Source organism: Notolepis coatsorum (assembly GCF_963971535.1).
Source record: "Notolepis coatsorum genome assembly, chromosome: 9".
NCBI classification, from domain to species: domain Eukaryota; kingdom Metazoa; phylum Chordata; class Actinopteri; order Aulopiformes; family Paralepididae; genus Notolepis; species Notolepis coatsorum.
The window spans coordinates 65,280,432-65,306,798 of NC_140173.1; the positions used below are offsets into that span (position 1 = coordinate 65,280,432).

At 46.1% G+C, this 26,367-nt stretch overlaps 1 protein-coding gene across 1 annotated transcript in view; it reads right to left on the reverse strand.

Annotated features, from left to right (window-relative positions):
* The window catches only part of LOC311234648 (uncharacterized protein), a 94,026-nt gene that overhangs the window by 36,704 nt on the left and 30,955 nt on the right, over positions 1-26,367 (reverse strand). Inside the window, exons 2-4 of the mRNA XM_084321894.1 lie at positions 22,264-22,358; positions 20,961-21,765; positions 9,903-11,733 (exon numbers count right to left, since the gene is read on the reverse strand). Coding sequence (XP_084178020.1) covers positions 9,903-11,733; positions 20,961-21,765; positions 22,264-22,358 — 2,731 coding nt within the window. The remainder of the gene's footprint in view (positions 1-9,902; positions 11,734-20,960; positions 21,766-22,263; positions 22,359-26,367) is intronic.

Consider the following 26,367-nt stretch of genomic DNA (forward strand, 5'->3'; position numbering starts at 1 on the left):
TAGACAAGTTCGACCATGGCTAAATTGAATATTTTTATTTGGAACGCAGGGGGTCTTAACACCCCACACAAGCGTGCCAGTGTCCTTTGGTTATTGAAGAGAAGAAATATTGACATTGCTCTCCTTAGTGAGACGCATTTATTGATGGGTGATGTGTCAAGGCTAGCAAATCGACAATATCACGTTATCTCCTCATCCTCAGCGGACGATAAGACAAAAGGAGTCGTCATAGTTACAAGACGTAACCTTGATATCAAAGTTCTGGATGTGTGGTCGGACACGGAGGGAAGGATTACTATAGCAAAAGTTGAGTTCTCTCATAGGAAGATGGCATTAATAGCATTGTATGCCCCTAACACATTTGATTCAGCGTTCTATAATACAATCACGAAGAATATGTTGGAACTTACTGGATACGCTCTCATTGTGGGTGGCGATTTTAATGCGTGCTGGGATGCGGAGATGGATAGGTCCGGGTCCTCTGAAACAAGCGACCAAAAACGGTCCTCTAAGGCCCTCAGGATGTGGGCCCAGGACACGGGGCTCGCAGACCTATGGCGCATATCCAATCCCACCCTCAAGGATTACTCTCACCTGTCAGCCAGACACAAAACCTCTCGAATAGACTATGCATTCGCGTCCCCTAATATGTTTGATAGTTTCGACGTCTCATTGGTTCCCCTAGCTCTCTCGGACCACAAGGGGATTTTCCTTGTGGCAACCTTTGGCAGGCTCTCCACGAGAGCTCCCAGGTGGCGTTTTAACTCAACCTTATTAAAGAACGATGATTTCTGTACTGAGTTCAGGAGTAAACTAGCTGAATTCTTGCAGATCAATGTCGGCACGGTCGAAGACCCTAGGGTCCTGTGGAACGCATTGAAAGGATTTATCAGGGGTCATGTCACACTTTTCGCCTCCAATTTGCGTAAATCCCGGTCAAAAAAACTAGAAGGACTGGAAACATTATACGCGGACATATACGCATCTTTGCAAACTAACTATAGTGATAGTGAGAAGATAGTCAAGAAAGAAATAAACTCCATACTTAAACAACAGTCTGAGTTCTTGATACATAGGACAAGGCAAAATTACTACTTTCACGGTTCCAGGCCTAGCCATCTGTTGGCAATGAAGATACGCTCGAATGATCATTTCTCGGATATCCCTTCGATCAAGACGCGACAGGGAACAGTCACTACTGATTCAAAAAAGATCAACGACACTTTTAAAGAATTTTACTCAGTTATATAGCTCAGAGGTTAATTTCGATAACTCTAAATTTGAATCGTTCATTGGCGGGCTTGAGATACCCCACATTTCTGAGGAAGAGGCTAAGGAACTGGGGAAACCAATCACTCTTATGGAACTTAGGGAGACGATTGCTGAAATACAGAGGGGTAAGGCACCAGGCTGGGATGGGATTCCACCCGAGGTATATTTAGCTTTCTGGGACCAACTGGGTCCATTGATGCTCGATATGATCAATTACGCTATCGAACAAGGGGAGTTCTCAAGGGATGTCAACATGGCATTGATTTCTTTACTTCTCAAGAAGGATAAAGATCCCAATGATTGTGGTAGCTATAGGCCCTTGAGTCTTCTCGGGGCCGATCTAAAAGTGTTTGCCAAGGTGCTGGCCCGCCGCCTGCAGAGATTTATGACGGTATTGGTACACTGCGATCAGACTGGTTTTATCCCGGGGCGCCTGGCTGCAGATAATCTTAGGAGGCTGTTGCATGTAGTCGATAACAGTAAAGACAATACAGCTCCGTCCACAGTTCTGTCTTTGGATGCCATGAAGGCGTTTGACAGACTAGAATGGTCATACCTGTGGAAGGTACTTGAGGTTATGGGTCTTGGAAAGAATTGTATTCATATGATTAAAGTCCTGTATGCCTCGCCGTCGGCAATGATACTGACAGGCAAAAACTGTTCCACACTTTTTCCAGTCTCCAGATCTTCTAGACAGGGTTGTCCTCTGAGCCCAGGACTATTCGCGCTTTCCCTCGAACCATTGGCCCAATTTATTAGGCAATCGGAGGACATCGTCCCCATAATGGTCAATAATACACCACACAAAATTGCTCTCTATGCGGATGACCTACTGATTTTTATGGATGACCCCTCCCGGTCGGCCACAAAATTACTGGGAATAATCGACGACTTTGGTAAATTGTCAGGCTTTAAGATTAACTGGAACAAATCAGCCTGCCTACCTCTTAATGAGCTGGCCAAGGCGGTGAGACTACCAGCTGATATCCCCATAGTGGAACATTTGAAATACTTAGGCATAGAGATATTCCCCACGCTGAGTCGAACTACTAAGTACAACTTCACGGGTACTTATAATAAAATACGCCAGGATCTAGACAGATGGTCGTCCCTTCCTAACTCCTTACAAGCCTGGGCTTCCATAATCAAAATGAACGTCCTGCCTAGGATACATTTTGTTAGCTCAATGCTCCCCCTGCCCCCTCCAATAGACCACTGGCGCAAGGTACAATCGATGGTATCTAAGTTTATCTGGAATAACAAACGCCCGAGAATCAAAAGAGCTACTACTCAACGTAGAAAACAAGATGGGGGCCTCGCAATCCCTGATTTTAAGCTTTATTTCTGGTCCTTTTCACTGAGACCTCTGATGTGCTGGCTAGACCCTGTAGAGGCTGTATCTTGGCGCTCCTTAGAAGCGGCGGCGGTCTCACCGCTAAGATTGCAGGATGTAGTGTACTCCACTGTCCCTATTTCAAAATGCCGACTGAGATATGGACCGATCATAACTCACGTGATCCAAACATGGCGTAATGTACAGAAGTCATGTGGGGTTAAATGCCCATGGCACCTGGACTCTCCCATTTTTAATAACCAGCAACTACTTGTTGGGCACAAGCCGGTTAGTATTCCTCAATGGCAAAGGAGGGGAGTTCATACTCTGGAGGATATTTATGATAAGAACGGCCTTCGTGCGTTTCAGGACTTAAAATAATTTTATGATCTTCCCGGCAAGTCCTTCTTTCTTTACCTTCAACTAAGGTCAGCGCTGAGGGCGCATGGCGTGCCGTGGGCTCAAGCTTTGCAACCACACCCCTTCCTCAGGCTCATAGTGGACAGGACGACCTCCAGAGGGTTTGTCTCAGACTTTTATACGCTCTTAATGCAATCCACGTATAAAAATCTATCATTGGATACAATCTGGCGTGGGGATATCCCGGAGTTGGACCCCGAGTTTGACTGGGATGATGTTTGGGCAAATGTGGCATTGTCTTCCCGCAACACCAATCACCAGCAAATTAATTTTAATTATATTCATAGGACCTATCTTACACCTAGGAAGCTATTTGCTATGGGACTGGTAACCGACTCTCGGTGCACTTTGTGCTCTCAAAGGGCCGCTGGCACTTATATGCATATGTATTGGGATTGCCCACCAGTGGCCCGCTTCTGGAGGTCAATAACGGACAAACTTTCAGATCTGTGTGGCTTAACTATCCCATTCACAGCTGTTACGCTACTCCTGAACGATATAACACTACCCGCGTCCGTACAACTAAAAAGGGTTGTCCTAGCGGGCGTCACAGCAGCGAAGAAGCTAATAGCATTGAGATGGAAGGAGCCTGATAAGCTCACAGTGATTAACTGGTCCCTAACACTGTTGGATGTGATTTATCTTGAGATATCCACAGCGCGGGTGATTGGGGTGGGGCAGGCTGGGATTGACCTGTGGTTCGCAGCAGCTGAGAAGGTCAGGACCGCCGTGTGCGGCTGAGCGGGGTTGGGGTGCTTGTTCGGGGGAGTCCGGCGGTCTCGTGGGAGGGGGAGGAGGAAATGTCTTGTCTGTCTTGTCTTTTGTGTTGTCCTCTTGAATTTAACTGGGGATTTTATTGGGGGGCAGCTATTTAGCTATTTCTTCACTATTTGGTCACTTTTACACGGTTCCTGTGAGTCTATGGAACACCTCTGTAGGTTTTTGTTTTTCATGAAGGTTCATTGCTCTGTTTTCGAGTCGTGTTCTCAAAAGTGGCATTTTTCTACCTCAGGACCTTAGGCCGTTTTGAGGCGGGGCTCCAACCACTGTGTGACCCGGTGGCATCTGCCACATTGTTATGCAGCTGGGAGATCTCTAGGGCTGTCTTAAATACTTCGAAGCTTCGTTCGATGGCACAAGCTTCGAACATTAAAAAAAAAATCGAAGTTTAAAAAAAGAAAAAAAAAAAAAAAAAATCTTTTTTCAAAATTTTTTTTCACATTTTTTTTTAACTTCGATTTGTGTGTGTGTGTGTGCGTGTGCGTGTGTGAGAACTACCCATCCCAGTTAGGACAGCCAAATCCCGTCCAATCTTTCGCCGTCTACTAAAGACTCACTTCTTCAACCATTATCTGAAATGATTTATAAAAAAAAAAAAAAAAATCTAACCGTGACTAACCTTACTGTCATGCACTTTCCCTAATAAACTAACCTACACTGTAACACGCAACACTTTGATAAACATTGTTACTCAGCTGATAGAGTTGTACCCTTCTTGCTGTCTTGTCGTACAGAACTTGTAAGTCGCTTTGGATAAAAGCGTCAGCTAAATGACTAAATGTAAATGTGTGTGTGTTAAGGCTGAGCCCGAACCCTGTTTTTAGGGTTTGAACGTTCGCCAGGGTTTATCGAACGAACGTTCGATAAACGTTAATAATTTTTTTTTTCATTTTTTTAATAATAATTTTTTTTTTATTGTATTATTATAGATCCTACGGAGGGCGGCATTGCATAGTCTATTGGTGAAAAACATGTTTACAGTGGTGGCTGTTCATGTAAACATGTAATTAAACAAAGCCCTCAGAAGAAAATAAACAAGTTACTGAATCAAAGTATGATAAACAATAGCCCTTGCAGTCACGTAAGGGGCTAGATAAACAAATGCATTAGTTTTGTGGCATTAACGTTATATAGTTAGTGTTACACGTTCAATAACAGGTATTCACTCTTGGTCGACGCCTCGACGGGGAGGGGAGCCGGGAGGAGAGGCGCACGCCTCGGCTCAACAGACCCGTCCACCGTCTACCTCGGAACGGCCGGGCTCCCAACACGCCTGCCGCCCGTCCGCCCTACCACCGTTCCGAGGTAGACGGTGGACGGGTCTGTCCACCGTGCGCCTGCTGTTGTTTCCAACGCAACCACCTCCCGCCATGAAGCTCGCGCTCTGTGGCCGAAAAAGGATGGTATTCATTAATGATCCTAATCTGCAGGTTCACCTACGGAAACCTTGTTACCGATTACTTCCTCGGCAGGGAGCTAACTACGGCTCCCCGGTAGCTACGGTAAGTCTGTTGAGGCTTGCCGATTGGTGGTAACAGCAGAGGCGGGTGCAAGCGGTGTGACGTAATTGGCAGAATCGCCTGTCAATCAAAATAGAGCTCTGGTTGAGAAATAGTATCCCGCTGCAGCCCGGCAGACCATACTGGTTGAGCCGAGCGCCTCGCATTCACATCACCTCAACCCCGTGCGCATCCTTTATTTTTTTTTCACCGAACGTTCGAACCTATTAATTAAAGTCCGAATGTCAGCGTAACGAACGAACGTTCGAACGTTCGGGCTCAGCCTTTGTGTGTGTGTGTGTGTGTGTGTGTGTCAGCGTTTCCGTTAGCCGGTAATTACCGGTATTTGACCGGCAAAATCTGTTGAAGTCCGACATATTTAATCTTAATGTCTGGTGAAAATTATTCCCTGAGTCTAAGCACAATTTGATTATTTGAATTGCATTAAAATAGGCTAAAATTAAATAGCCTATGCGATGAACGAAACGATCATTACATTTGTTTCCTCGTTGCTTCTAATAATGACAACGACGTTGTCAGCGAGAGCTTAGTGCTGGGTGTGCGAACTTTTGTGAAGCTGCAGAGCCCGAGCAACAGCAGCACAATGCAGTATTCCAGCAGTACTCCAATTCAGCCATTTTCAGCCAATGTTGGGTGGGGGGCGCTGCTGTGCGGTTCCCAGAAAAGAGCCAATAACAGCTGAATCAGCTGCTCTGCAGCGCCATACTCTTTGCAAATAAGTCGTTGCGAGGTGGAGAGAGTCGTCACGCAAACCACGATAATGTTGCCGTCTCTCTGCTTTCTCAGTTCTTCGCTTGATATAATTAATACAAATGTCCAATATAACGGAATTCGTTAGCTCATAAAAATGTGATTATAACGGACTGCTGTTTAGTGTCGGACCGACTGCCCACATACGTGGTCTATTTTATTTCAAGTCAGCAGCAGCACGGAGTATCGAGGGACTTATTTTATTTGGAATATATTAATGACTGTATACGCAAAAGTAGCCTAGTTTTAAGTAATACTATTATAAATCTACATGCCTTGAGGATGACATTCTTTATATAGCCTGCCTATCAATTGTTTTAAAGCTCAATAAACTATGACCGGAATTAATCTCATTTGTCCGGTAGATTGAAATCTTGCAGGTCACGGAGACCGGCAACAATTTTTTCTAACGGAAACCCTGGTGTGTGTGTGTGTGTGTGTGTGTGTGTGTGTGTGTGTGTGTGTGTGTGTGTGTGCGCACGCATGGGGCCATTGGGTGGGGCCGGGGGACAAATACACTGGCGGAAAGTAACCCAGCTCAGCACTGCCCAAATTATATCATCACTATTGCCTGTTTGAAGGATATCATCCTCAAATACATATACACCTACATGCCTTGTAGAATTCCACACATAAGAAAGAAAGATACTGGGATGAATAAACAAAATAGGAAATAAAATTTAGATAAGGTGCTACTGAGATGTTTTGGTGAGTTCTTTGTTTTTTTGTGGAAGTTGCCCTTCTTAAAAATGCATGAACATTCACTGATAATTGGTCTGTAGTGGAGTCTACAAGGTCTACATTGCCGGACCATGTAGAATCCGGACCTTGTAGACTGACATAATTCTGTGCATAGTTTAGTCTACACAGGCCATATTTCAAATAATCAAAATCTTACTTCATTCATCTTAAACATTCTTGATTTGGGGGATTGGTAGTTCCCATGAAATCTGAAGTTGTTCAAACGACAACAGCGATCCACCTTGAATTAAATCACACAGCCGAGTGAAACCTTGTTGGCTCAGTCACGAAAGGGGCTACTTAATTAATTAATCCAACCCACTTTATTTATAGAGCACATTTAAAAACAACAAAGTTTATGAAAGTGCTGTACAAGTCCCACAACATAAGATAAAAAATTATATAAAAAAAAAAAAAAAAAATCGAAGCTTCGAATTAAAATCGAAGCTCGGCCCCGAAGCTTCGATTGCCAAAAAAAGCTTCGAAGGTCAGCCCTAGAGATCTCCGACATCACTGATATGCACATTTTGTGATAACTCAGCTTGGTGAGGGTGAATGCTGTGAGGTGAATTGGAAGAGTGGGCCTTGTTGTGAATTAGAGATGTACGTTTTATTAATATAGGGCCACACGGCCGGGAATCGGGGCTGGATACTGGGAAAGGCCATTTAAGGACGCCACAGCGTTAGCGATCTGTTGTTGTGCATGTTTTTCCATTGGGTTTATCTTATCGGGGGGGAAACCCTTGCGAGCACGGGGAGAACATGCAAACTCCACACAGAAAGGCCTGGGAGATACCCCACCTGGGTACCTGGCATCATGGAAACCTGGTCCCCAAGCGGGAATCGAACCCTGGACCTTCTTGCTGTGAGGCGACAGTGTTAACCACTACACCACCGTTGCCGTCAGGCAAGCGATACCGGAGTCTTAAGGCGAGCACAGAAAGACTCAGAAGAAGCTTCTATCCCCAGGCCATCAGGCTGCTAAACGAACAATAAACACTATGCAACAACCATCAAATGCACACAGCACACACACCCACACGCACACACTCACTTAAACAAACAACACACTGCAGCACCCACTCTCCACACTTTAGATCACACAAACACACTTTATATTTATTGATAAAGGATTTGCACTACAACTCGTACACCTACTGTAAATTGTACCTAAATTGCACCTCATCCTATTTCTGCCTTGCACTATATAGTATTGTATATTAGTACACTACACAGTATTGTATATTATATGGTAACTCAGTTAAGTCTATTCTGCATCGAACATTGTACATATGTCTATACTGAACACTGTGACCTCATTTTTTTACTTCTAATTTACATGCTATACTATGTTATTTTATTTCATACTTATCTTGTCTTGCACAGTCTCTGGAGCGTAACAGTAAGAAGCATTTTGTATAAAAGTATTCTGTACTTCTGTATGACAACTATTAAAGAAACTTGAAACTTGTATGTAAATTGTGCATGGGGTCATTGCCTATACTCAAATGCAATACAGAAGATATACTCTGTGTGTGTGTGTGTGTGTGTGTGTGTGTGTGTGTGTGTGTGTGTGTGTGTGTGTGTGTGTGTGTGTGTGTGAGCAAGTGAGAGAATAATAATAATAATGGAACAATACCAATGATTAGAGCTGCCGCGATTACCGCATTACATCACGCCCACCGCAAGAGTAGGCTGAATACCGCATCACTGCTGTTTTTTTATAATAATAATAAAGTACCCTCCTCTCGTTGGGCTTGCGGCTCTGCAGATATACCCTACTCCTCTATCGAGGTTCCAAGCGACCCTATTGGGTACCAGAAAAGTCACGTGAAACATTGCAGACCACTGATTGGTCAGAAGAGAGACGCGTCACACGTTGGGGCGTCCTGCAGTGTGTTACCACCAATCGGCAAGCGCATATTAGTTTTTTACGTCCTGAATGTCACCAATTGATCAGAGCTCATCACAACACGGCTAATAACGTTAGCTTTAGCTCCCCGCCGGAGTGGACTACCATCGCTCCTCAGGACAGGAGTACTAAACGAGACATAATGATTTTACTGTCTGCAACGAATGTTATAATAAAAGCCCTTCGTTCTATACACTTGTCTGATTGAAAACTTTATTAACAGACCGCAGAATGGGACAACTCAGCACGCTCTGAGCAAAGAAAGGAACTGAGATATGAATTGAGTATTGCTTGCCCTTGCTATGGTCCGGTAAATACGCTGATGTTATTGAACGTGTAACTATATAACGTTAATGCCACAAAACGAATGCCTTTATTATAAAGTAGTAACTTTATAATAATAATAAGAAGAAAGGGTCGGGGGGGTAACCACCCCTGCCCGCGACACCGAGTGAACGGCGCACGACCAGAGGGGAAACTTCGAATCCGTGTTTCACTTTCAATAACGAATGCGTGCTTGCCGAATCCCAAACAATATTCATGCTGCAAAGTCATCCTCTAAAGATAGACATTTAGACTAGAGGCAGGCTATATGCTATAAAGAGTAGACTACTAAAAAGAAATGCATTCAAACTTTTTTTTTAATTTTTTGTGTGTGCGTGCGGTAATAACCGCGGCGGTAGGAAATATTTCGCAAATTTGTGCGGTAAGGAAAACATCAATACCGCAGCAGCTCTACCAATGATAGCATAGTGCTGCTAATTTTATTTGTAGTTTTCAATATAAAAGTTGGTGAAATAATTTCAGTACTTGGTTACACTGATAACCATGATAATACTGATAACAGTGATAATACTGATACTGGTGATAAAACTGATAACCATGATAATACTGATAACCATGATAACCATGACAATACTGATGATAACCATGACAATACTGATAACCATGATAAAACTGATAACCGTAATAATACTTATAACGATGACAATACTGATAACCATGATAATTTTGATCACTATAATCGTGATGTGATATTTTCATAACATTACTTCTCCGTTTACAAATATAAAACATTAAATAATTAAGCTAAATGTCAAATCTAATTAATTTATCAATAAAACCACATACAGCATACCAACTAATAAATCTCAATCAATTCAAGTGAGCTCACCCTTCATAGCGGAGTCTTGCTGGCTAGCTTTATGGTATGGTTGATCATATGGTGATGGCTGAGGGTAATCATGAGAGGGCTGAGGTGGCATGCCCATGCCTGGTGGTGGGTACATGGGTGGCCACTGCTGAGGAGGCATGTAAGGCATGTAGCTCCCATACTGCCCGTAGACAGGGGGAGGGTAGTTAGGGGTAGCCATGCCATGCAGCTGGGATTGACCAAAGGGAGACACGGGGAGAACAGGGTGTGTGTTTGGATCCAGGGTAGGCGGTGGAGCCGCTTGGGCCGAGGCAGGCACCTCCCAGTCACGGTTATCCTTCTTTGCTTCTTTGATACTCTGGGACGTTCCATGAGTGCTACGCCTGTCTGATGGGGGGGACTTTTTCCGACGTCTTTGTTTGTTTGTTTGTCCCTCATCACTGTTCCAGCTGCCAGCCTTGCTCCGATTACTATCAGAGCTTCGACTGCCCCTGCGTCGTTCTCCTCCAACATGGTCGCTGCCATCTGAACTTCCTGATGAGTTACGTCTACTCCGCCTGCCAGGGCGATGAGTGGGGGTCTTAGGAGGCGGCATGTTCTCTTGTAAGCGCTCCTTCGTCCTGGCAGCCATCTTGGTAATGTCAGCCACTCCCAAGTCCAGCCCAATGGTTTTGAGAAGGTCTTGGATCTTCTCATATTCCTCAACCTCCTGATGCCCCTTCGCATTCAGCAGCTCTGTTCCAGGCGGGTAGGCTGGGTTAGGCACTTCAACTTTTCTATTTTGATCAGGGGTGATGGTGGACCTGCTTTGGTACCTCATGTCCACCTTCTGCTGAAGATGAGAGCCCCTGGGTGCATGGTCTCCCATGCCAGGATGGGCCAGGAGATGAGGTGAGGCCACAGTTTGAGCCATTGCAGCGTGTGGTTGTGGATCGTCCCCATAAATCGCCTTCTGCTGAAGATGAGAGCCCCTGGGTGCATGGTCTCCCATGCCAGGATGGGCCAGGAGATGAGGTGAGGCCACAGGCGGGACAGTATATGTTTGAGCCATTGCAGCGTGTGGTTGTGGATCGTCCCCATAAAGCGCCTTCTGCTGAAGATGAGAGCCCCTGGGTGCATGGTCTCCCATGCCAGGATGGGCCAGGAGATGAGGTGAGGCCACAGGCGGGACAGTATATGTTTGAGCCATTGCAGCGTGTGGTTGTGGATCGTCCCCATAAAGCGCCTTCTGCTGAAGATGAGAGCCCCTGGGTGCATGGTCTCCCATGCCAGGATGGGCCAGGAGATGAGGTGAGGCCACAGGCGGGACAGTATATGTTTGAGCCATAGCAGCGTGTGGTTGTGGATCGTCCCCATAAAGCGCCTTCTGCTGAAGATGAGAGCCCCTGGGTGCATGGTCTCCCATGCCAGGATGGGCCAGGAGATGAGGTGAGGCCACAGGCGGGACAGTATATGTTTGAGCCATTGCAGCGTGTGGTTGTGGATCGTCCCCATAAAGCGCCTCTTCATTCTCATCCCTGTACAAGTCAGAGACGCTGTGTTGGTGGGCAGGTTCAGCTGGCACCTGGGGTCTGGGATCATCTTCATCTTCATCTCCATAGAGAAACTTCTCTTCATCATCAATGTCATCTTTGCCTTTCACCTCTGGTATTGCATCAGCACTGCCTAGAAGGTTAAGGATCCCAGTGAGTTCTGCATCGAGTCCAGCTCTCTGAGCCATCTGAGGGTCCTGCCTCAGCTCTGCCATCATAGAAGCCAACATATGTGGCTCCATGCCTTTCATGGCAGTAATGTAGCGTTTTGCTTCTTGGGACATGTTGGCACTCTCCAAACCTCTTAGAGTATAGCTGCCCTGAAAAGCCAAATATAACAACAACAAATTAATAAACAGAAACCATAAACAAGGTTAACCTAGAGCAGTGGTTCTCAACCTTTTTACACCAAGTACCACCTGAGAACGTAGCTGGCTCTCCAAGTACCACCATATGGCCGACGTTAAAATACAGTATATTCAGCTATGCACAGTTCATGCAGGAGGCAAATGTATTCCTAATACCATTATTTATTGTTAACTTTTGTCAGACAGCCACAATGTACAAAGGGGTAGCACTAGAACTAGCAAACTCTTCCACACAACTCATACAATGCAAGGGGCCTTGAGAACAAACTAACATTCTCACATAGCAAGTGAGAAAATTAAGAACAACTGTATTTCAGCAAATGTACTTAATTCTCTCTCTCACACAGCAAGCAATTGTCCTACACACACACACACACACACACACACACACACACACACACACACACACACACACACACACACACACACACACACACACACACACACGTTGTTGTCCATTGACAACTCGCATAAGCAGGGCCGGACTGAGTCTATACTTCCCACAAGCAAGTTGTCCTTCCGCGTTGCTCTGATTGGCCACTGACGTTTCTGGTCATGTGACATGTGACAAGCAGTGTCTTAGCCCATTTCCGCGTCGAACAGCCTGCAAACGACCTAACGCCTAGTTTATCACTGGTTAAGCTTAGGAGACTCTTTCGCAGTTGGTTAAGGTTAGAGTTTGGAATCAGGGCTGGCGTTCTATCGCCATGCTCTAAGACAAACTCTAACCTTAACCAACTTCGAAAGAGCGCCTAAGCTTAACCGTCCAAAGAACTTGCCGTCACACGATTGGGCGCACATGTCACATGACCAGAAACGTCAGTGGCCAATCAGATCGCGCAAAAGGACAACTTGCTTGCGGGAAGTATAGACGCGGCCGGACTGGGTAAATAATTCAGGCTGGGAAATATAGTGTGAAATATAGCCCCAGTCAGGCCAACATTTTTACCCTTTAAATGCCAGTGTTTGTGATGGGCATAAAAAAAAAATACACACACACACACACACATTCAATACATTTTCTAATTGTAACCCTTTAAATGCCAGTTTGTGTGATGGCATCACAAATTATTGTTAAAAAAAACACAACATTTAATATTTTCAATATATCAAATGCAAAGTAAATTTTTCTGGGGGGGATTATTACAGGCTAGGCATTGTGTCAATGATTAGCAACAACACAGATTTTGATGGATTTTTTGTTTTTTGTAATGTCAGATTTAACAACAACTCGTTTCAGAAAAGTGAGAGTGTTGTGAAGGATCAGATTAAACCGAATATGTATATTTATTTATATATATATATTTAATTGTATTTGTATATCGTTTGATATCCCCTGTATATTCCTTGTACAATATGCATTGAATATCCCCGTTTCTACTAAACAGCCCATAATAGTTTCATTCTACATTTACATTTACATTTAGTCATTTAGCTGACGCTTTTATCCAAAGCGACTTACAAGTTCTGTGCGACAAGACAGCAAGAAGGGTATAACTCTATCAGCTGAGTAACAATGTTCATCAAAGTGTTGCGTGTTACAGTGTAGGTTAGTTTATTAGGACATTCTACCATTGGACTAGAACCTGGCGCCAGGTTGCCATACCCCTAGGTTCAAGTTCAATCGTGCCGCCTAACATGTCGAGGCAGCCCCCGGTCCCGCGCAGTAATATGCCGGGCGAAATACGTGTGGTACTATTTGTTCATAGCGCATATATATATATGACGCTCGTAAAGTAGAACTTTCTTTTAGTCCAGTTCTTTACCCTCCAACAGAGTGACAGACGCAAAAGCCTCCCCACGAAGCACGTGCGGTGTAGTAGGGCCTACTTGGCCCAGAATAGGCATTGAGATATCGTGTAGATTAATAGTTGAATGGTCATAGTTTGGCACCATACCGTCGAGTTGGACGTATTCTATTAAGCTAATAATAGTCTATTTATGTATGGTGCATCGTTCGGTTCGAGTTCTACAGTTATCAGTACCCCCATCGTTCCTGACGTTATCTGGACGCTTATCCAGGCTGGTCAGACCCCTAGTGGTGATTGCATCCGAGGAGCTCCGGGTCAAGAGCGACTGGACCTGTATATTGGATTACTCTACCCGACGACGGCGAGCCTTCCACGGCTCTTGGATTATGCTTTATGTGCTTTGATTATTCCATGGATAAAGGCCAACACTGTCGAGTGTTGGAATTACCCCCCGGAGAGGACTACAGGTGAGGCGGCGCTCTACACGTGAGGTCGCACCACGTCTCTCCGTTGTGGACCGGCAGATACCGTTCCACAGAGGGTCCAGCTGTGTTCGTCTGCGGCCCCAGGTTCTGTGGGCACTGGGTCTAAGACTTTGGATTCTCCCAAGACACCGTCGGCCAGATGGGATACCGCCAGCGACTTCTCTAACCCCCCCCCCTCCTACTGTCTTACAACCAGCGGGACCCCCCCCCCCCCCCTTAGTGTATCCAGCTATAATTATTTAAGTACTATCGCTATCGTTTCCTAAATATTCCAGGTTGTATACTTACTCCCTGCGCAACCAGAGATTGGACATTCAATGTTGATTTACCTACGAATACTCATTTGCCATAAAAGTGCATACTTAACATTTCAAATCATAAATGTAATTAAGTGAATATTGTGTACACCCTTTGCTGTATTAAATATTCGATTTGGTCCATTTGTGTTGGTTCGTTTCATCAGGTGGGAAAGTGTTCATCATACTTATATCTTGTACTGGGTGGCCAGAAGTTAAAGTACATGAGGTAGTGGTATTAAATATCATATCTAACAATACAGTCAGGGAATTGTACCCCTCAGCTACAATTGGTCCTTCGAGCCGGATGGTAACTAGTGTAATATTAATATAGTGTTATTAATATCGAAATGGCCTATGATGAACACTCCACGAAACGATCCTCCTAACCTAGAACGCCCGCGGCGCAGACGACAGACACCTCAGTACTTAGAGGCTTACACTGTCAGTCAACTACCTAGCCTTCGACAAACGCTAAACGTAGTAAAAGTAGAAAGTAAAATTATGTCTGACCTTAACGACCAGGTTTCCCCGACCACAGAGGCCCTAGTAGGTCCTAATGTAACTGACCAAGCCCACGGTGGAGACCAGGAGGGAATTGACATGCCTTTACCCCCCGCCACTACTAAAGAAGTAGTCCCCGACACGCCCCGGGAGGAAGACAACCCTACAGAGAGAGAACTCTGCACGGAAGAAGAAGAGGAGAGCGCCGAGGAACTAGAGCTCCAGGACTCCCCAACGAGTACCCCCAGGAGCGGTTCACGCAGGAGCGGCTCACCTCCACTACCGCCTTCCCCCAGCGAAGCGGAGAGGATACTACAACAGGCGTTCCTCGTCAGCCTGACAGCCTCTACCGAACGCGATCGGCTCCAAGCACAGACGCTTAGCGAGCGCGAACGTCTCCAAGCCCAGGCGACCAGCAAGCGCGAACACCTCCAAGCACAGCAACGGAGCGAAGAACAGCGCACAAGTCTGGAGATGAGACGCTTCCAGATGGAAGAGAATATGGCAAGAGACCGCGCCGACGCCCAGCGCACCGCTGCCGGTGCCCAAAGAGACGCAGAGCGCGACAGACTACAAGCGCAACTAATAGAGCAGCTGATCAAAAGGACAACTCCCTCTCCCTCCGCCAGGGGCTCAAGGAACTCGTCGAGACAGCAGTCAAGAGCAGCGTCACCGCAACGAGCAAGCGACCCTGAACTTGACCAACAGACCGAGTCTAGACCCCCCGCAGACCCCCTTCCCATACCGGTCCAAGCGAGACCCAGCTACAAGGAAGGAGCGGCCTACACTGCGGAGAAGCTAAATAAACGATTACAAGATCTGGAAGATTTGATAGAAGAAGAAGAGGGAGAAGAGGAGAACCAAGCCCGACGACAGCACAGTACTCCACCGGACCAGGAGGTCCCATACAGTCCAGGCTATACCCCCGCGGCGCTGCGCTACAGACCCCCGACTCTATTTACGGGTGAGCACGACGCACGACCAGCCCCGAGGAACAGTACCTGGACCAGCGGGCCATGGTACCCTGCCAGTACCGGCCCACAGCGAGGCGCAAGAGGGGACTCGCCCAGGAGGTCTCTCCCCCAACGCTCGCCGATGTATTCGCCATCCACGGCGTCATACAACGCCACGCCATCAATCCCAGACTTCGTCTATGAGAGTCGAGCACAGTACACGGAGCTCCGGATGTGCTTAGAGATAATGCTGGCGGATGTCATTGATGAACGCCACAAGTATGCAATATTATTGAAGCACCTGAAAGTACAGCGAGCACACAATATAGCGCTAGCCTATGCTACCTCCTCGACCCCATACACAGCGGCCCTTGCAGCGCTGGATCAAAGATATGGACGTATATGGGATTACGTAATCCAGGAGATAAGGCATATTGACCGCCTACCCCCAGCCACAGACAATCGCTCACTAGATGACCTGTCAATCAAAGTGCAGTCCCTGGTGGGGATGCTGGGAGCTCAACGGGAGAAGGGCAGGCATGAGCTGTACGCCAACTCTAACGTCGAGAGGATTTTGGAGAAGCTGCCACCCGCAAGACAGGAGCGCTTTCGGCGGCAGAGGGACTACCGAGATCCCGACGGCCCCGAGCCATCCCTCCTTGATCTGGCCGACTTCCTGGCGAGAGAGGTCAGCAGCTTACGACTGGACACCTTCGGGCGGAGCACGCCAAGCTCCAGAGAGGGACCCAGGAGAATAAATGATGGAAGAAGATCGGTGACTGTCATGCACCAATCAGAGTCAGTACCGAGCAGTAAGAGTCACAGCACCCCCTCGAGGAAGGAGAAGTGGAAGATAGCGTGTCCCTACTGTGAGAAAGAACACTGGCTGTCACAATGTGACACATTCACAAAGATGAATGCAGAAGAAGTGAGCCAATGGATAAAGTCCAACCGGCGCTGTTATCGATGTGCGCGGCCCCACATGGCAGCCGAATGCCGCCTAAAGAAAAGGTGCAGCCGGTGCGATGGAGCCCATCTAGATATACTACACGATAGTAACGGAAGACGGCCTACACCTGCACCACGGAGCGGCACCAAGGCAAGTGTCATGTACATTGACCCCGCCAGCAGCAACGGAGCTCAAGTGCTCTTAAAGGTAGTCCGTGTGACATTGAGCTACCAGGATAAAGTCATGGACACTTACGCCGTCCTTGATGACGGGTCAGAGAAGACCCTTCTGCTCGCCTCCGCTGCGACTCAACTGGGACTGCGGGGGAGCAAGAACGAAATGACGATTCGGACAATAAGAAGAGATTTGAAGACGATAAAGGGCGAGAATGTCTCCTTCACTATCGCAGCCAACGGGCAGCCAGAGCGACAGTACAAGATCACAAATGCTTTCACCAGCCAAGAAATAGGACTCTCGCAGTACACCTACCCTGTCACCAAGTTGATGGATAAATATGTGCACCTGCGCCAATTACCTATCCCGCTCATAAACGGCGCTACCCCGACCCTGTTGATAGGCTCCGACCATGCAGAACTCATAGTCCCGATCGACCGGGTCCACACCGGTCCCCGAGGCTGTCCTGCAGCCGTCGAGACCCGCTTAGGATGGACATTACAAGGCCCCCTCGCTAAATCTCTCAACCGAACCGCAGCCACTAGCTGCTTCCACTCCCGAACGACAGAAGAAGACACCACTCTCCTGCAGCATGTCGAGAGGCTATGGACCCTAGAGACAATGCCCTTTAAGAACGAAAAGAAAGACATTCGCTCTGAAGAAGACATTTACGCCATCCACCTACTCGAGCAGGGGACAAAGAGAGTCACAGTCGGCGGAGTGATGAGATACGCAACTCCACTCCTGAGGAGAGAGGGAATGCCCCCCTTTCACGCAAAGAAAGACGCCACGGAGCGCTATCTACTGAACACAGAGCGGCGCCTCGCCAAAGACCCCGCTCAACAGAGTGTGTACCGAGCTGAGATTGAGAAGCTAATCACAGCGGGACACGTAACAAAGATTGACATTAAAGAGGCCGATCAGACGACCGAATCATGGTACGTGCCGCATCACAAGGTCCATCACAATGGCAAGGATCGCATTGTGTTTAACTGCAGCTACCAGATCGGATCCCAAAATCTGAATAAAGAGCTTTTGCCCGGCCCCACACTCGGCCCCTCCCTACTAGGCGTGCTACTGCGCTTCCGCCAGGACAAGGTGGCTATAAGCGGGGATATCAAAGGGATGTTCTTGCAAGTGAGACTAGTAGAGGAGGACAAGCCTCTGCTACGGTTCCTATGGAGAGAGAAGATCGGAGATGAGAACCCATCCATCTACCAGTGGGAAGTACTCCCCTTCGGAACCACATGCAGCCCGTGCTGTGCTACATTTGCACTACAGAAACACGTCACAGAGGACCCAGCAGCAAATGAAGAGGTCCAACACAGTGTGAAGAACAGTTTCTACGTAGACAACTGTCTACAAAGCGTCTCGACTCAAGAAGAAGCCGAGGCTCTCCTAATCAAGTTACGCGCCTCCCTAATCAAAGGAGGCTTTGATCTCAGGCAGTGGGCCAGCAGTGACCCGCACGTATTGCGCAGCCTCTCCTCCGCAGACAAGGCTGCCAGCAGCGAGACCTGGATGGCGACAATCCCAGGAGAAGCCCAAGAAATGACACTAGGATTAGTCTGGCGCTTCAAAACAGACTCGCTCCACTATAGACACAAACCCTTGGCTCCAGAGCAAGGAAGGTCGGCGGCGATACCGACCACCAGACGGAGTGTGTACAGAACACTCGCCAGACAATATGACCCGCTGGGATGTATTCTACCTTACACCACCAGGGCAAAGATGATTGTACGAGCACTATGGGACAAGGACCAGGGCTGGGACGACCCAATACCCGCACACCTTGCCTCAACATGGAGAGAGTGGGAGACGGAACTCCGCTCACTCCCAGGTGTTAATATACGCCGCAGCTACTTCCCATCCACAGTGAGGCCAGAGACATGCGAGATTGAGCTACACGTCTTCAGCGATGCCTCCGAAGTAGCCTACGGATCGGTTGCTTATTTGCGTGCCCAAGAGATGGGAGGAGAGATACACACTGCTTTCATACTGGCCCGCTCAAGGATAGCCCCACGTAAGCAACAATCTATCCCACGTCTAGAGCTCTGCGCAGCCCTCGCAGGAGCGCATCTAGCCACGTTAATCCAACGTGAACTCACCATTCCGGTGCATAGAACAATCTTGTGGTCAGATTCCACGACAGTACTCACATGGATTAAGTCTGATTCATGCAGATACAAAGTCTTCGTGGGAGTCAGAGTCACCGAGATTCAGGAACTAACAGAAGAAGCAAGCTGGAGATATGTGGATACCAAACACAACCCAGCTGACGTCATCACCCGGGGAATGTCCCTGGATGACCTAACCCGTCACAACATCTACAGTGACGGACCAGCATTCCTCCAGCTCCCGGAAGGAGATTGGCCTACGCCCACCCCGAGGGAAGCAAGTAGAGAGGAGGCTGAGAACAAGAAGCCTATGTTCTGTGGACTGAGCACTGTCGCCTCCACAGACCCGAACATAGATGACTGCATTACCCTAGAGAGTGCGCAACAAAGGAAATTCCTGCGGCACCACCCAGAGATTCAGTCCACCACTGACATGTCAGCAGCTGACTACGAAGAAGCAGAACTTCTTCTACTACAACGAGCCCAGAGAGACTCGTTCCCCGATGAGCTAGACTGTCTACAGGGAGGAAACCCCGTCCCATCAGACAGCAGACTGATTCACCTGGCACCAGAGAGTGACGCACATAATCTCATCAGAGTGGGTGGTCGCCTGCGGAGAGCCCCCGATCTACCAGATGACATTAAGCACCCGATCGTCTTGAACAGCCGACACAAGGTCACAGAGCTGATCATAAAGAAATACGACGAGGATGTGCACCACGCCGGAGCAGAGAGAGTCTTCGCGGAGATCAGACGTCGTTATTGGATATTACAAGGGAGAGAAGCAGTACGGCGCTTCCAGCGAACCTGTCTAGACTGCCGTAAGTGGCGCGCGCAGCCCAGCATACCACGGATGGCTGACCTACCCCCCTGTCGCCTTTCCTAAATATTCCAGGTTGTATACTTACTCCCTGCGCAACCAGAGATTGGACATTCAATGTTGATTTACCTACGAATACTCATTTGCCATAAAAGTGCATACTTAACATTTCAAATCATAAATGTAATTAAGTGAATATTGTGTACACCCTTTGCTGTATTAAATATTCGATTTGGTCCATTTGTGTTGGTTCGTTTCATCAGGTGGGAAAGTGTTCATCATACTTATATCTTGTACTGGGTGGCCAGAAGTTAAAGTACATGAGGTAGTGGTATTAAATATCATATCTAACAATACAGTCAGGGAATTGTACCCCTCAGCTACAGAGAGTATTTCATTTTTTATCTGACATTACAAAAAAATCTAAAAATAACTGTTTAGACTGCATTACTCTCTGTCACAGTGATCTCCTGGTTGTTCCCCACTTAAGTTATCTAACTATCACGCCGCCGCAACTAGAAACACTGGCCTGGCCTGCTTCTAAGTTCAGTGGCCTAACTGCACAAAAAATATATATATATTAGAATATTAAAAAATATATATTTTTATTTATTTTTTAAGTAACACCAGCAATGCCACCAGCAGTGCCACCAGTGGTATGCGTACCACAGTTTGAGAACCACTGACAGAGGAAGAAATAAAAAATCATTAGGAATAAATGGAAAGAAGATAATGTAGTAAGCAACTAAGGGACTAAAATACAATCCCTGCACTGTAGGGCCACAACATGTAAACCAATGAAAACGATGGGGCGGGGGTTTTGAGCTAAACTGCGTTGGGAATTTGTTTAGAGATGTTTCGACAGTGGAACATGGTTCAACTCACTGCATGGGAGAATGGAAAAAGATGGCAGCCTACTAGGTAGTGTTGCCCTCTTGCATTCAAAAAGTGTAACTTCATACTGAATACATATTGCAATGGACAAACAACAAGAACAACAATGGAATTAAAAAAAATAAAAATAAAAATTGTTGACCGATGTGAAAAATATTCTAGGTCAGTGTGCACAAGCAATATCAGGTTGCTTAAAATACATGATATAACTAAAAGATATACGAATCTACACCTACCATCACTGAAGGGGAATCTTCAGAGTCCATCAGTTTCTTTAGGATGGACTTGGTAGGTCTGCTCGGAATCTCCATTTCTTTATGTCTCTTAGCCAGCTCTAGCTCCTGGAATTCAGTCTTGGCTCCATTGCTACTCTGACTACTGCTGGCCAGCTCTGGCTCCTGGAATTCAGTCTTGGCTCCATTGCTACTCTGACTACTGCTGGCCAGCTCTAGCTCCTGGAATTCAGTCTTGGCTCCATTGCTACTCTGACTACTACTGCTGCTGCTGCTGCTGCTGCTGCTGCTGCTGCTGCTGCTGCTGCTACTAATACTCATACTGCGACTCCGACTCTTGGGTTGGCCCTTGCTAAGGCTGTGGCTCCTGGACCTTGATCTAGACTTGGACCTGGACCTCGATCTACTGCGAGCATGACTCTTGCTCCTGCCACGGCTCTTGGCTATTTTCCTTTCAGGACTCTGGCTGCGAGCTCGACTTTTGCTCCTCCCATGACTCTTCGCCCTGCTCTTATCGGGGCTGCGGCTTCGACTGCGTTGTCTGCTCTTGCTCCTCCCACGTCTCTTCTCCCTGCTCCTATCAGGGCTGCGGCTTCGACTGCGTTGTTGGCTCTTGCTCCTCCCAAGGCTCTTCCCCCTGCTCCTATCAGGGCTGCGGCTTCGACTGCGTTGTCGGCTTTTGCTCCTCCCACGACTCTTCCACCTGGCTCGGTCTCGACTGCGACTGCGGCTCCTCCCTCTACTGGCGCTCCTCCTTCGGGAGCCCCGGTCATCAGGACCAACATGGCCAGATTTTGGTGGGTAGTCTCTGTAAAGAGGAAAGCTCCATTTATATATGAGCAAGTTGAACTGCTTCATTGTCTTTTCCCCCCCAATAGAAGAACATTTTAAGATAACAAATCAATACATTGTGAAATGTCAAACTCATGCTGAGACTAGAAGTGTAATAATTTCCATAGATTAATAATTTTTAATAATAATCAAGAATAGAAATTAGAGGAACAACATACCCTGTACAGTGTACACCTATGAACACACCATCAGTAAAAGACAAGGACAATCTCCGGCAAAGGTGAGAAGTGAAAATTACACCGCTGTGGTCCTTTTACATTATCCAATCCAATCTTTAACATTATCATATCCCTCCTTCAAAATCCCTTTAAAACATGTATGTATGGGTAGAGGACATTCTCCCATCAAGGTTGCTTTTTATAATCTGAAACCTTGCATGTAAAAACATGTGTCTTTTGTGAGCTATTGAATCTAATCTAATGTGTGTATTTTCTCTTAAGGAAAATAAGGTTACCTGTCACGTGAGTCAAAGGTACCCCCTGACGGTCCAGTCAACTCATGGCCATGGTTATGATCCAGGGGCAGCTCACCTCGCAGTGATGGTGACCTCTGTAAACAAACACAGAGTTAACTAATGCAATGCCCATCTAACATCTTGACTGCTGCATGTCCAACTACAGCAGGAGCCTTCTTTGAGAGAGAGACATCACTCCCTGCAATTGAGTCTATCCATCACAAACGGTGACTGAGGAAGCCACTCAGTATTGTCAAGGACACCTCTCACCCCAACCATAGACTATGCCATTATCCCCTGTGGGAGGCACTACAGGAATCTCAGTTCTAGGACCAGCAGGCTCAGGAACAGCTTATTCCCCATAGCTGTCATCTTGCTAAAGTCTGCACCACAGTGACAGCCCCTCCCCCCTCTCTCTCTCTCTACACCCACCACTCTACCTACTCCAGAACTCTGTTGACCTCTGAACTCTCTTGCCCATACTCAATCCATACTGTATAAACTCTGAACTCTTGTTGACCATAATCAATCCATACTGTATAAACTAGTGGTGGGGGACAATATCGATACGTAGTAGTATCGCAATACTTTGCGTGGCGATACTGTATTGCCAAGTATCGATATTTAATTAATTATTTAAAATAATTGTCCTTTGGACAAGTGGCTCAGATATTTTACTTGTCCGAAAGCTAAACTTACTTGTCCGAAATGTACTTGTGAAAATAAAGGCCTAAAAAAATAATTATAATAAATAAATAAATAAATAAACCGACAAGAGATTTGGACAAGTATTATGATTTAATAACTTAAACACAGTGCGTGTGCATTTGTGTGTGTGTGGTACTGTATGATCAGTCCTCCAGCTAATCTTCACCCCCCATCAGCACCAGCTCATCTTTCTCATCTTCCCTCTCTCTTGACGACCAGACATTTTCGCGGGTCTCGTGCCACTGTCAGTGTCAACTAAGCGAGCACTCAGAAGACGCTCGCCGTTTGTCCAGGACAAGTAATATTGACGTACAGAGATTGAGAGTCTCCAGTGTGACACTGTGAGACAGGCACTTTCTGATCAGATGGAATAACGTTACTATTCGTTTGGGGAATATATATTTTTTTACTTGTCCGGTCGGACAAGTTAAATTCTATTATGCTTGTCCGACCATTTTTTTTTACTTGTCCCGGACAATAGGACAAGCCTTAATGTCAAGCCCTGAATGTAACTACAGTTCAATATCTTAAACTAATTTAATCTATTGAACCGTAGTTGCATTCAACAGGTCGTTATTCCTCTGACTTCTCTGTCTCTGGTCTTTCAGAGACACACACACACACACACAGACAGGGAACAAAATAACTAGAAGACGCCCATCGCCAAATGCGTGTAGATTTACCGTCTGGCGTCTGAAAATAATAGTCTGCCCGCCAGCTGGCGTGTAGTTCATATCGATACTCTTATTTTGAAAATCCTGTGCGGGTCTCATTGCCGCCCCAAGCGCAGCTCCAGTCATAATATCTGGGCTCCGGCAGCTAGAAACGTTCCGTTCCTATAATACTCTTATTTTGAAAAACCCTGTAGCAGGGTTCGAAATTAACGGGGGCTTGGGGCAAAATGCCCTCGAAAATTGACCAAATGCCCTCGAAAATCAGTTAAGGGGGGCAAAAAAAGCCCCCGACAGTTTACTAATTATATATATAATTATATATATGCTCTACAGTGCGAGCATTTCCCTCGTATTTGCCTCTAATAATATGTGTGTGTGCAAACCGGAAAAATCATTTACTTGCAGTGTGCGAGACAGACGAGTGATTGTGAAGATTACAAAACAGCTCCGCTGTTAATAGTTCAGATTGAAACTGGACTGAAATTCAGTTTTTGGGTGGAATGTTTGTTCCAAGGAGGAGGGAGGCGGGGCCCGCTGCGTGTTACAGGCACTTGAGACAGAGCGCTCTGCTCTCATCAAGCATTACACTGCTATCTTAACGTTAGCAAGCTAAGCATCTGCATAGCGCGACCTGTGTAACGTTAAGTAACTTGTGTTCGGCGGGGAAAGACCGTTCCATTTGTAACAACTCCAAAGAATAACATCCAAATCCGATCCCGATGCGCATTTCCTTCATTCCACAGCGCTGAGCGCGCAACGTATTTCATTGATCGATCTGGCCAGAGCCTATACTCACAAACGTTGCGTGTGTGGGGTTTTTCATCAATTTGAAACAAGCCTCTTGACTGTTGGAATTAGGGATGTTAAAAATAAAATATCTAATAATATTATTCAATATTAGACATTCATTGATCCAGAGGCAACCGGTTATTCGTCTGCTATTTGTAGATATATCAAGACAACAACACAACTTGCCCTCAGGGACAATAATATTTAATCTATTTAGATAGAGTATGTATGTATTATTTACAGATAATTGAAGGTACCTCAAAACATGAAACCAAGCCATGATGTCACACATCGTGTGTGTGTGTGTTACTTGAACAATTGTCACTGTGCTCCTAAATTTCTGTGTGCTCCTAAATTTGTATTTAGATTTTATTTATTAACATTTTATTTAGGAGCACATGTGCTCCTTGGGAAAAAGGTTAGCGTAGAGCCCTATATATGGAGACATTAACATTACGTTATCAAACATAGGGACGAAGACTGTAAAAAAAAGTGTCAACAATGTTTTATAATCTTTATGTTAATTTTCATTATAAAAATGTTGTGCCCCCGAAATACAAAAAAAAGCCCCCGAAAATCAATTAAGGGGGGCAAAAAAAGCCCTTGAAAAAAAATGTTAATTTCTAACCCTGCCCTGTAGCAACTCCGCGAGTCATATCCGCCCCAGTCCATGCTTCTGCTCCATTAAAGCCGAGCAGAGCAGCGATACACAGCATGCAGCCATAGAGCAGACTATTTAATTCCTTAAGGGCTCGAAGTTGCCTGGGTTTTGGTCATATGCTACCGAAATGCTCCCGAAGTGTTTGACTGCTTCCATGTGCAGTGAAAACTACTATGATTTGCAACCTAGTTATTCATTTAATCCGCTGCTCCGCATAAACACAGAGAGAGAGAGAGAGAGAGAGAGACAGAACAGCAGGCTGACTAGAAGAGGGTGGGGGCTAGCGGGGGAGGAGCCGTCTGTGTGTGTGGTGTGTGCGCGCTGACAGAGAGGAAAGACAGAGGAATAACGACCAGTTGACTGACTCATTCCTTCAGTCCACTCAAAATTATGCTAATATTCCTTATGTTGTTTATGATATTAATTGAAAATAGCATATGAGAGTATTATATAGTAATAATAACACATGGCGATATACTAAAAAGCTATTTATAATTTTTGGCTAGTAAAAAATCTGCCCGGCTGGTAGTTTTTTAAATCTACCAGCCAAATGGCTGGTAAGTCAAAAAGTTAAGTTTGTTCCATGCACACAGAGCTCCCTCCCCGGTCCCCACTCGCCCCTGTCCTGTAAGGTATTGGCTCGTGTTGCTACACGGTAGGGCTGTCCCCGACTAAGGATTTGGATAGTCGACTATGATTGGCCAAAATTTGCCGTTAGTCGACTATTAGTATAATTAAAAAAAAATTAAAAAAAACATTCCATTTGGGCTGTGGGGGGTGCTTAATCTCTGAAGGAGTCGAGTGAAGGCTTCTTGTCCTCTGCAAAAGCATGCAATTGGTCCACTGATGGATAGGGATGGGTACCGAATTCTGTACTTTTGAGGTACCGAACCGAAACACGTCGGTACTACCGAGTATCGAATCAAGTGAGAAACCGATTTTTTTTTTTTTTTATTAATCTTTTTTTTTTACTTTTTTCTTTTCATGTCAACGTTCACACTAGAGTTGTTCCGATACCGATACCAGTATCGGAAAAGCCGCCGATACTGGCTAAAATGCTGGTATCGGTATCGGCGAGTACCCTCTAATGCTGCGCTCCGATACCATATGACGTAATTTATCAACAACACTGTGGTCTGTTGAGTAAGCATTATAAAACAAACGGGTGCTTAATCGATTAAAGTGTCAATGCCATTTGTCATTTTAACAGCAGATACTTTCTTAAATGTCATCGTCCCGACAGAGCGGTGTTGACGGGGAGCTCATGGGTTC